The sequence below is a fragment of the Podarcis vaucheri genome (genome assembly GCF_965113315.1).
Source record: "Podarcis vaucheri genome assembly, chromosome: 15".
Classification (NCBI taxonomy): Eukaryota; Metazoa; Chordata; class Lepidosauria; order Squamata; family Lacertidae; genus Podarcis; species Podarcis vaucheri.
In genome coordinates, this window is record NC_138753.1 from 7,133,063 (window position 1) to 7,145,269 (window position 12,207).

Here is a 12,207-nt window from a genome sequence, read left to right on the forward strand (position 1 = left end):
CTCACTTTCTCTTCTTTCTCTGCATGGGGGGGGATCAGTGAGAATCATTATGAACCCCCATACATTTCCCTCCCCCGGGAACCCTCCCCTTTTTCTACACCCACATAGGCAAAAAGTCAAGAAGCAGACAAGCAATGGCAAAACCCAGAGACACCTTAGACACGGAATCCGTAAAGTTAGCTCGGGCTTTAGATACGGAATCTGCAAAGTTACGTCGGAATGCGTCCCAGAGACGATTTAGACACGGAATCTGCACAGTTACGTCGGAATCCGTTCCAGGCACGCGTTCCAGGCACGTCTTCGACGAGGAATCTGTCCATGCAAAGCTTTTTTCTTTTTCCAGCGTTTGTTTGAACCCCTCTTGCTCATAAATGCAAACTGTCTTGGCTTCAGCAAAAGGGGAGCGGCCTCGGAGAGGGTAAATCGCGAGACTACTCTCCTAGGAAACCTCCGACGCGACCAGCGAAGCCTAGGCACGCCTCTTGAGAAAAGCTCAAGGGCGACTTGCTTCTGAGTAAACATGCATAGGATCGAGCTGTTGGGGCGCTCAGGATCGCGGTCTGAGCAGCTCGATGATCCGACCCACTGCGCGCCTTGGCTGCCCGGCTAAATCCTTGGGCAGTCTAAGATCCTTCCAACGCCTGCAGATCTTCTTATGTAAGGAGATTTCTTTGGAAGCAGGTCCCTATCGGGGTGCGCGGAGTTTCTTCCTAAACCACGCTCGCTTAGGATTGCAGCTATCTCATTCTCTTAAACTAATGGTAAACGCATCTCACTAGTTTGCTGGTGGCCGGGCTGCAGTATTCCGTATTAATCGTTTCTGTAGAATTGACCCGCAGGTCCAGATCTAGAAACGGATTTCATGGGGAAAACATGGGCTGGGGGTCTGCTCCCCTAAGCAACGTGTTTCGAACAGGGGAGCGCAAAGAGGCTTCACTCTGGATTCACTAGGTTGTAAATCGGCTTGAGAGGGGTGATTGGGGGAAGAATAGGGGTGTTGCTGACCTCACACTCCGCCCTATGTTATTGTGGGGGGGCAGGATGTATCAGTTTATGGCAAACTTGCAAAAAAGCAGAAATAAGGTACTTCGGGGGTGGAGAACCAAGAGATTAGCTGAGGTGGGGAGGAAGGTTATCTCTTGAATTGATTCGGGGATGGGATACTTTCTGGAGCGACTACGTTAAAAGAAACAGCAGCAGCGCAATCCTATGCGCTTCTCATCAGAAGTTAAGTCCTACTGCGCTCAATAAATCTTATTTCCAAAAACAGGAGTTTTTAAAACACCATAGTTTCGCCTTCACCCCGTTGTTTTAACACCACATGTTTGGTCTCCAAGCAAATAATTCATTCTGAAAGAACTGGCATCGGGATCCTAAGCAAATTTTAGACGGGAAATAAACGCTCTTGGTTTCACATCCCTTCCAACTAAGGGGAGAAACTTTAGGGAGCAAACCGATTTCACTTTTTGAAAAAAAGGAAACTTGCGTTTGTGTGGCAGTTTTGGAGAAACCTTGGTTTGTAAGAATGTTGTTCCGTTAGAAAAACGAAATAATAAGAAAGGAGAAAATGTAGGAGTTCGATTTTTTTTTCCAGGATAAATAAACAAACCTAAAATAAGTAGAAATGAGACCGTTAAAGGTGGCATAAATTATTACTGTATATTATTATTATTATTAGCAGAATTAATAGCAACAGCAATCTTTTTGTTTCCATTATTATTTTATCCCTTTTTCTAGTCATTCGAGATGAAAAACAATTACAACTAAATTCATTATTTCTTATTTTTATGGTTTCTCTTGTTTGTTTGTTTTGGCACTCGGAGAGCCAAACCGAACCGGAGAAGTGTCGGAATACCGTCTGCCTGCGAAATTCTTCGGCTCCACTCATCTTGCTAGTCATGTTGTGTAAACCCAAAGGCGAGAACTTGTTAGCCTTCTATTTGAGAAGGGATTTGACTGGGAGGGGGATTTAAATGTAGCTCTCTCCTGTTAAAAAACAAACAAACACGGCTGTTTTCTCAGAGGTTTGAGCCTCTTGACCGAAAGCGGCAAGATTTTAGGTGGGGAATTTGTCAGAAGGGGAGATTTTAAGCGATTCGCGTTTCTGCAGTTAATGGAAATCGACTTTTAAAACTACTATTTTCGGGGAGGGGGCAGGTGAGGACTGGAAAGAGGGGGTGTCTCCGGCCTTCCTTCCCCCAGATCAACAAGTGCTACCTGGATTAAGCGATTAGTACGACACACAGACATCTTTTTCTCTTCTCCTCGAGTCATCCATTTCCAAAGGCTGGCCAGCCCCCGTGTGTGTGTGTGTGTGTGTGTGTGTGTGTGTGTGTGTGTGTAAAAGTACAGAAGACAAACGGGGAGCAAAAAGGGAGGGGGATACATATATGGATGAATATATTCCCCCCACTTCACTCCAGCCTCGAGGCCTAACCCAGAGCTCAAGAGTGCATCTTTCACGGAAATCCCTCCCCCCTCCAAAAATGGTCACATGTAACAGCATCCTTCACAAAGCATGGAGAGTTTGTGTACTGTATGTTTTATAAATATATATTTATACACAGAGAGAGCCATTGAAAATAACGAGCCTGACTTGTATCGATAAATTTCAGTGAGTAAAAATTAGTTGACTGCAACCCATGCACACACACTTGACACACGTATATCCGCAGTATGCATACATACACACTGTACACCCTTTTTAAAAAAATGGTACTAGAAGTACTGCAGATCTAGGGAACGTGAGGACGATCTTATCTTATCCACCCACGTCCTCCCGGACTAAAGTTCTTCCTTCCAAAATACCTTTTTTTTTTCTTCTCGCGGATGGCAAGGTCTTTCTCCCTCGGTCCGCTCCGAGGCTGCCCCTTCGATCTGCCAGCACATTGGCTTTTGAAGGAGCTGCCTGCATCCTGTGTGATCTTCCCAGTACGCCCCCCCCCCCGCAACGCCCAGGATCTCCTCCTTGGGGATCGAATGCTATTTGTGAAGTCCAGGCAGAATGCAGTCAGCAATCGAGGTTCTAGACATCTAGACATTTCGCCCTGACATCTCACAAAACACACACAGACTTTATCTTCGTCTCGCCTCCCACCCCCAACGTAATGAGGCCCAATTTCCATTTCAGACTAGGAGGAGATTCTTGCCCCGACCCGCAGCAAAACCAAAAGCAAAACACCCACACGCATCTCTTTTGCCAATGCTAAACTTTTTATAAAACACAGAGAGAGAGATAAATTGTATACAATGAAGTTGAGTTTCCTCCCTTTCAAGTCGGACGAGCGATTACAATAAACTGCCCCCTTCCCTTTCTGCTAAGAGAAACCTCACTTCATTTATTAACTACTCAGAGCAGAGCCATTCGAAGCAATGGCCCTCATTCCGCAGGTCCCCCGTCTTCTTCAGTGGCTCTGCTCCGAGCAGGTCGAGAAGTTGCGCCCCAACCTTAGCCGCGCTCAGAGCAGACCCCTCGAAACCCACGCGAGCGCTTCCCGCTGGTCCACTAGACAGCACAGCCCCCGAGCTGGTCCCAACATCGATCCCAGGCGTCTCCAGGGAGAGATCCCTCGCCTGAAACCCTGGGGAGGGCGGCTGCCAGTCCGTGTGGACAATATTGACCTCAAGTGGACCAAATGGGTCTGGCTCTGTATAAGGCATGATTGCCTAAGTTCCTAGTTCGATGCAACCCCTTTTATAAAGGAAAAATAAAGATACACACATACACACACACACATATATATCTATGCTTATGTCACACACATACATACACATGCCTATCTTTAAAGCTATGGTTTTCCCAGTAGTGATGTATGGAAGTGAGAGCTGGACCATAAAGAAGGCTGATCACCGAAGAATTGGTGCTTTTGAATTATGGTGCTGGAGGAGATTCTTGAGTGTCCCACGGACTGCAAGAAGATCAAACCTCTCCATTCTGAAGGAAATCAGCCCTGAGCGCTCACTGGAAGGACAGATCCTGAAGCTGAGGCTCCAATACTCTGGCCACCTCATGAGAAGAGAAGACTCCCTGGAAAAGACCCTGATGTTGGGAAAGATGGAGGGCACAAGGAGAAGGGGACGACAGAGGACGAGATGGTTGGACAGTGTCCTCGAAGCTACCAGGATGAGTTTGACCAAACTGCAGGAGGCAGTGGAAGACAGGAGTGCCTGGCGTGCTCTGGTCCAGGGGGTCACGAAGAGTCGGACACGACTAAACGACTAAACAACAACAACATGAATACAACAACACGACTCGCCTGCAGCTCTCCTCCGAAAGGACCTACTCGTCTGGGGCGGCGGGTGCAGAGGGGGACCCCTCCTGGTCCTCGGGCTCAAACTCTCCCGAAAGTTCCCCCCTCTCCATCTCCATCAACTTCGGCGAAGAAGAGCGCGAGGAGAGAGGAGGACGCAGGCAGCCCCTTCTCTCCTCCTCCTGGTCCTCTCTCTTCCAGGATCCTCCTCCTTCTCCCCATCCTAAACAGCCCCCAACCCTGCTCTGTCCGCCCCCCCCCTCGCCCCGGCCGAGCGCGCGAGCGCAGCAGCAGCAGCAGCAGCGCACCTGGTGGGAGCGGCGTCCGCGCCGTCGGGCTCCGGGCCGGGCTCCCCGGCTGGCCTCCTCCTCCGCCTGCCGCGCGCGGGGTCTCGCCGAGGAGCCTCTGATGATGGGCGAGGGGAGGGCGGGGCGAGAGGGGCGCCCTCGGATTGGGCGCCGGCGGCGGTGACGTGGCGGGTCCCTGCATAAGGCTCCGGCGTGGAGGCGGCGGCCAACATGCAGACTATAGCGAGGCTGGAAGGAGCAGCGGCGGCGGCGGCGGCAGCAGCAGCAGCCCGGGAAAGGAGGCAGAGCGAGGCGCGCGCGGGACTGGAGAGCCCGGAGCAGCAGCAGCAAAAGCACAGGCATCTCCGCCTGCCAGAGGCCTCGTCCCCTCGCCTCCAGCATCGGCCAAGAAGAGACTCAGGGGAAGAGCTCCTTTAATTCGATTTTTATTATTATTATTATTTTTTAAGAGGTTGGGGGACCTGCTGGATGTCCTCAGCAGCCCGGGAACGTCCTCGCCAAGCCAGCCCCGCATCAAGCGTGTCCCTATGGCCGGGCCAAAGAGTTTTTGACTCCTGGACTCACTCCGAGCCCATAGGGGTAAGGGAACTGCTGCTGGTCGCTGTTGATTGCTTACCTTACCCCCATCCCACCACCCCAAAGGATTTTATATTATAGGAAAGGGAGGAGGGCGATTATCAGCACCGATCTGGGGGTGTTCTTAAAATAAAATTAGGGGGAAATTGTTTTTGTTTTGATTTTGTCACGAGAGAGGGGGGAGAGCCTGCACTTCCCCCTCCCGGTCGATTTCCTAATATGAGCATCGTTCTATTTATATAGCAGACATCATATTTCTCTCCCCTCCTCGCCATCCCTTCCTCTCTGGCTCCTCAAAATATCTCCTCTCTCCCTTTTCTTGAGACCCCCCCAGGCTCCTCGTTTTGAGATGCCCCAAGCATTGCAGCCTATGATTTCGGACGATTCTTTTTTTTAATGCCGGGGAGGGGGCTCTGATGTGACTTGCACTTTGACCTCTGACTGCTCTACCTCAAACCTGCGAGGACTCCTTTGTTTCCACCTCCACCCCAACCCCCCCATGCTCATTTACCTTCCAGCATACTGACAGCACCTAATTTGGCCTCCTTGATTGCTCTCATTCGTTGTTATTATTATTATTAATAATAATAATTCAGGTTCTTGAAGAAGGCTTTTTTATCTGGCAACAACCTCAGCCACCAGAAAAAGGCCACGAAGAAGATTAGCTTCAGTCTCTGGTTCTTGAGCCGCCAGCTTGGCCTCCTCTGGACGCTGGAGTTTTTAATTTTTGGAAGATTTTTTCAAAGAGAAGATTTATTGATGTTGTTGATGATGGTGATGATCGTTGGCTTTTGAGTTTGATGTTCCCGCCGGGACTTCGTTGAGAAGATCAACTTCTGCAGGCAGCTTGCTCCAACGTGAAGGTTTTTCCAAAGCGCCGAGCCTAAGGAGGGTCTTCCCTACACCCACCCACACACCCGGGTGTGTGTCTTGGGGTGCTTGTTCTGGGCGTTGATTTCTGCCTCTGCTGTGGACATCTGGGAAGGAAAAGCGTCTCCTGCCTGCCTGTCTCCTCCAGCCTTGCTTGCAAACTTTTGATCCTACTCCGCCTCCAAAAACACACACACAAAAAAAACAACAACTCACGACGACATACCCAGCGCCACAGCCCCCAACCACCCGCCCGCCCCCCTAACCAAAGACAATGGTTCACTGTGCCGGTTGCAAAAGACCCATCCTAGACCGCTTCCTCTTGAACGTTTTGGACCGCGCTTGGCACGTCAAATGCGTTCAGTGCTGTGAATGTAAATGCAACCTGACCGAGAAGTGTTTCTCCAGGGAAGGGAAGCTTTACTGTAAAAACGACTTTTTTAGGTGAGTCCAAAACTTTTTGGGGTTTTAGGAGGGGGGAAAGGGTGGCCTCTTTTGTCTCACTTTCTGTGTTTACTATGTGTTTACTAGGGAGTAAGCCCGCTGTGTTCCGTGAGGTTTGCTCCCGGGGGAATCTGCCCTTGCGCGCTTGGCCCTAGGGAAGCGCGTTTTAGGACTGCGCAAGGGTGTCCGGGGGTCGCACCTCGCATGCTTGCTTCTAAGGAAGCGTGCATAGGATCGCGGCTTGCATGCTTATTCCTGGGTGGGTGCATCTAGGATCGCAGCTTGCACGCCTACTCCGGCGTGAGTAGGGTCGCAGCTCCCGAGCGTCCTCCTGGGGTTGAGCCCTGTTAAACACAGTAAGACAACGTCCCCCTAAACACGCCGGAGATTGCCCTGTTGATCAACTTTGGGTAGCAGGGAGGGGTTATTTCCCTAACCCACCTCCGCAGCATCGCGTCCAAGTTAAGGTACCATGCCTGAAACTTTTCTCCTGCTTCCCGCCCGCCCCCAACATGACAAACCACTTTATGTGCCAGTTACAGATGGGTAGCCGTGTTGGTCTGCCATAGTCAAAATAAAAAAATTTCTTCCTGTAGCACCTTAAAGACCAACTAAGTTAGTTCTTGGTATAAGCTTTCGTGTGCATGCACACTTCTTATGTGCGTAAGGGAGAGGAGCAGTCAGTACCAGGTTTCCCCCCCCCCCAAATAAAACGATACCTTCCGGGCTTTCCTATCAGCCCCGGGCCCTCTTTGAATTGCCAGGGCTATCTGGCCCCAGGATACCTGACGGAACTACCCGGCCTCTGAACATGTATAAAAGTGTTTTTTCCACCACCACAACCAGAGGCAAGCGGACTTAGACTTTCTAAGGCCCCTTTTTTTAAAAATTATTGCCTGGATAAAATATTTGGGGGAGGTCAGGCTGATCAGTCCTCAGGGCAAGGATATTTCTGTTTCGTGCAGCACATTATTATTATTATTATTATTATTATTATTATTATTTATTAACTGCAACTATAAGAAAATGCGGGATCCGTTATGCGTAGAGAGGCTCGTCTGTTTTTCTCCAGCGGGCCTTTGTTCTAGAGTAGCAAGCGGGGACTGATGGCTGTGTCAGCTGTCAATCAGTGCCTGGGAAAAGGGAGGGTGACCTTAAAAAAGAAAATGATTTTCTCTCTCTCTTCTCCCTCCCGCCTCCCAGGACAAGGGTGGGGGGGGTTGGACTTTCTTCAAAGTTCAATTCGGGAAATCTCTCTCTGCGGGCGTTTCTAATATGACCCACTTTAACAAGTCACACTTCCCTTCTCTCCCCCCCCCCCTCCGCCCCCAATCGCCAAATCTCATCACCGTATATGGCCTTTTTTCTAAATCAAACAAAGGACAGAAGGGAGAAAGCGGAATCACTGGAATTTTAAAAAGTTTTTTTTAAAAAAGGAAACTCCTGTATCCCCCCCCTAAAAACTCCTGTACCCCCCCCCCCTAAAATGTTCAGAATCCAGCTCGTCAAATCTGCCTGGTTTTCAAACCGGAGAGATAAAATAACTCAGTCGACGTTATCACGATAAGTGAGCGGAAGCCTTACTCTGAGGAGACCCACTGAATTTAACGAGCATGACAAACTTCGGTACCTTCGTTTCAGTAGGTCTACTAAGAGTACAGCTTGGCTGAATACAACCCATGATGTGCGTATATGCGTGTGTGTGTGTAGTTAGATACAGGTAAATCTAACAGGATGAATGGATAGATAGATAAATAGATTAGATTAAACCCCCTAGCAGCACCTTCCTCAAAGGCGGGGAAAGGACTTTTGCATATCATTTTCTGTTTTCCTTTCCAATTTCGTAACAACGTGCAAGAGGCGGGGTTGGCATCGGTTTCCTTTCGGCGCCCATCGATTCAATCGCGAGAGGAAGATCACTGCTAAAGCCACTCTTTCTATGATCAAAGAAAAAGGTCCGAGAGTAAATATATAAACAAAAGGTTTGTGCGAGAGGGGAAGGAGGGATTGACCTTGAATTGCCCAGGTTTCTTCCTCAGTGGAAAAATACGCCACGATCATAGCCCACCCTGATACCATAAAGCGCTTCTTTTGAAAACTGGGCTTCTTTTAGGTGTTTAAAAAGAGCCAAAAAAAACCAAACCCGATCAAACACGTCCTTCTCCTCCCCTCGCCCTGCGAAATTGAATGATGCTTCCTGTCTGGCCAGTATTTCGTCTTGCTATCTTTCCAAAGGAGGCTTCCTTTTCGCGGCATTCTTTGTTTCTTAATAATCGTAATTAAAATGATAGTAAACAGCATTTTGGGCAATTTAAAGAAGGTGGGAGGGAGGCCGACTTTTAAAAACAAAAAAAAACCAGGGGAAAATATGTCTCCTCCTTTTTATTTTTGCTTCATAAGAATTCCGTTGAGGCTCCGAAGTTTATTAAAAACGATGCACGCGAAAGGAGGATTTTTAAATGTGCTTTTATGCAATAAAATGATAATCGTGATAATATGCCATTTTGGCGCATGGAAGCGGTATATAAATTAACATAATAAGATTTTTTTAAAGTGCGTTAAGTGAAACGAGCTTCGTTCTCCTCTGTAAGCAAACGATCGAGTAAATAATACCTTTTTACGCGTTAAGCTTTCGGGGAGCATTTTATCCAAAGGAAGGACTTTGACCCGACAGGCAACAGAAACAGGATTATCTGAAGGGCTGGGGCAGGGGAGAAAATCTAAACACATGTACCAAAAAGCTAGGGACTTCTAAATGCTGCGATCCTAATTTCACCGACTGAAGAGTAAACGCCGTTGAACTCAGTCGTTGGTGGTTACAAACTTAGTAAAAATCCGGGAGGTGAACAGCGGGGTCTTTCCTTCTACTCAGAAGTAAGTGCCGTTGAGTTCAAATCGTCTTATTCCCAGGCAAGTGGAGCAAGGCCTTGTGGAATGGCACTTACTCCTGAGTAAACGTACGTAGGGTTTCCCCCCTTCAAATGGTGAATTTAGGTTGGCTCGCGCCTTTACGCAACCACCCCCCACTTAACGCATTCTAGAGAGATGTTCTCTTTAATTCCCAATTTATTTTATTTGCCAGCTACTTTCGGAGGTTAGCAAAAATTAAACCGGCAATGGACTGGGGCGCGCGCGGAAGAAACCCGACATTTGCTTATGTAGCGTTCTCTTGGGCGTGGGGTCGGTTTACAAAAACACACCTAAACACAATAATAATTAATAATAATAATAATTTTATTGTTTATACCGCACCAATCTGGCTGGATTTCCCCAGCTACTCTGTAGAAGTTATTTTCTCCTGCCGACTTAGAGCACACACGGGGGCTGTGTGTATCGGGAGAGGTGTAAGAATTCACCTAGGAAATCTCCCTCCTTGTCTTTGCAAATTCCAAACTCCAGACGAGCGAAGGAAGCGGGTTCCTAATGCGAGGATTTGCGCCTTGTGCACAATCCCTCTGCTTGTTTGCTGTGAATAAGCCGGGTGATAACTAGATCTGAATAAGGAAATGCGTTTCCGGCTGAGGAAGCGATTGGTGCCTGCGTGTCCACACGGGCAGGCACGCACGAGGGTCCCGTCCTCTCTCCGCCACCCGCAGCTGATCTAAGAATTCACTTTGCACCCGCTCGGGCGACATGGAATCCTTGTTTTCACACGTCTAGATTCCAGAAACCCCTTGATCTGTGTTGATCCCTCCCGCAGGGGACCCGCTGAAATGAATGGACACTGAGGTCCATTAAGTCCAATGGGTCTACTCTGAGTAAAGTCACTTGGACGGACACACACTCCTTACCCATCTACTCGTGTGGGCAGCTAAGAGTTAGGGTGGAGATGGCAAACCTGTTTCTAAGACTGGGAAGAGTATTTGAGGGGAAAGAAGCGGGGGTTTTTAACTTCCCAAGGCGGGAGGAGAGGAAAAGTCCTGTCCATCGGCTGAGAACTTCCTAAGAGGGAGGCCCGGTCCATCGGCCGCCTTCCTGCGGTTTGAAAGGGGCCGACGCCTCGATTCTGCCGAAGCGGCTCTGCAAAAGGCTGCGAGGAAGTCAGCGCGGTCTAGAGAAAGGGGAACCCAGAGCACAGGGGTGGGGGTAGAAATAAAAGAATGGGGGGGGGCTGACTGAGAAAAAAAAAGATTGGTTTTAAATAGTTAGCTTGCGCTCTGGAAACCCTTTCGGGTCTGGAGAGCGGAGCGCGTAAAAGAGATGCGCATAAGTGAGAGGATGGATGGATCAGAGCGCGGTCCGAGGCATGTTTACTCGGGAGTAAGTTCCTCTGGTTCCTACCGGCCTTGTAAAAATAATAAAAAAGGAAATGTTTAAGAGAAGGGAGGGGAAATATGGCTGGCCAAAGAGAACGTGGCACCCAGAATGGAAAGCGCGGTGGAGACAAAAGAGCTGCGGGAGGAAGCGAGGCGAGGGAGGAAAGGAAAGATCTCAGCGCGGAAAGGGAATAAAAGCAGCGAAGGGAGAAGTGGTGTCCGGAAGGCCAGGGAAGGGCCGTGGCTCCGTGCAGGCGAAAGGTCCCCCGGCTGAAACCCGCGGAGAGAAGCTGCCAGCCCGTGTCGGCAATACGGAGCGCCAGATCGGGACCCGGCGCCTGATTCAGTCGGCGGCGCTTGCTGTTCTTTGAGCTTGGCGGAGGGGAAATAGGCTGCGGGGGGGGGGCGAACTAATGTTAGGAGCCAGGAAGCACAGTTCCTAGTTAAAGGGATGACCTGTCCCCATTGTTTAAAATCACCTGCTCTCTGTGTTGTCCCTTCGCATCTCGGTTCTTTCACTGCGAGCGATCGCGCACCCTCCCCACAGAATAAAACAACCACAAACAAACTAGTTTGTGTTTTTTTTTCCTCAATACACCACCCCCACCGGTCCCGAGAGGCGATTTCCTCCCCTCCCCATGGAAAGATGCCATCCTGTGCAGGTCTACTCGCAAGTCAGCCTCGAGAAGGGAAAGAGGATTGTTCCTGGATCAGTGGGTGCCTAAGGCCCGCTTAGGCTTCGGAGTTTTGAGTTTCTCGGGACTTACTTCCGAGTAGGCACGGGCAGGCTTGTCGGTGTCAAAAGACACGAGTCTGGCTTCTTTCTGCTTTTGAGGCCTCCTTCCTTTTCCATCAAGTTTCTAGTCCCTCTTGTCCCGCGTTGCCAAGAAATCGCCTACGAGCGGCCTCGGCTAGCTGGACGAAAGGGCTTCCTGTATGCAATCATTCCCAGCTTCACCAACCCCGTCGCTTTTTCCTTAATTATTTTATTTTATTTTGCACCAGCAACCCTCTCCCGTGGAAGAAAAATAAAGAAATTGATTTTTAAATAATAATAATAATACAAAAACCAACAACACTCAAACGCTTGGTAAGATGCCATGAGCCAAACCAGTAGGTAAAACGGGCTCCCTTCCAATTTTATGCCCACCATGTGTGTCCACGGCTCGAAGCACGTGGGAAACATTAAACCCGCTAACCCATTGGACTCCTTGATTTCCAGGCGGCTTTACTCCCAGGTAAACCAGGTCGCTAAATAGGCATTATTGTATCTTTCTCTGTTGTTCCTTCGTCCCTTTTATGAAACAATTCGCATTTGATTCCTGTTTCCCTCCGCAAGAATAAGCAGCCTTCGGCAAACGCCGACACGTATCTTAAACGGTCGTGTGCACGCGCGGTGCTAGCACAAGGGAAGCGCATGCTGGTTGTGGTTGTTTTAAGGACCCGCTGGTTTCAATGGGAGACGGTGAAGCACACCTCGCCTGTGCGGTTCAGAGCAATGGG

At 49.2% G+C, this 12,207-nt stretch overlaps 1 protein-coding gene across 2 annotated transcripts in view; it reads left to right on the forward strand.

The window, feature by feature from the left end:
* Nucleotides 1-4,797: 4,797 nt before the first annotated feature.
* LHX1 (LIM homeobox 1) overlaps nucleotides 4,798-12,207 on the forward strand; it is a 55,588-nt gene continuing 48,178 nt past the window's right edge. For both annotated transcript variants that reach the window (XM_082200830.1, XM_082200831.1), the window contains exon 1: nucleotides 4,798-6,448. In XM_082200830.1, coding sequence (XP_082056956.1) covers nucleotides 6,279-6,448 — 170 coding nt within the window. In that variant the 5' untranslated portion in view covers nucleotides 4,798-6,278. The remainder of the gene's footprint in view (nucleotides 6,449-12,207) is intronic.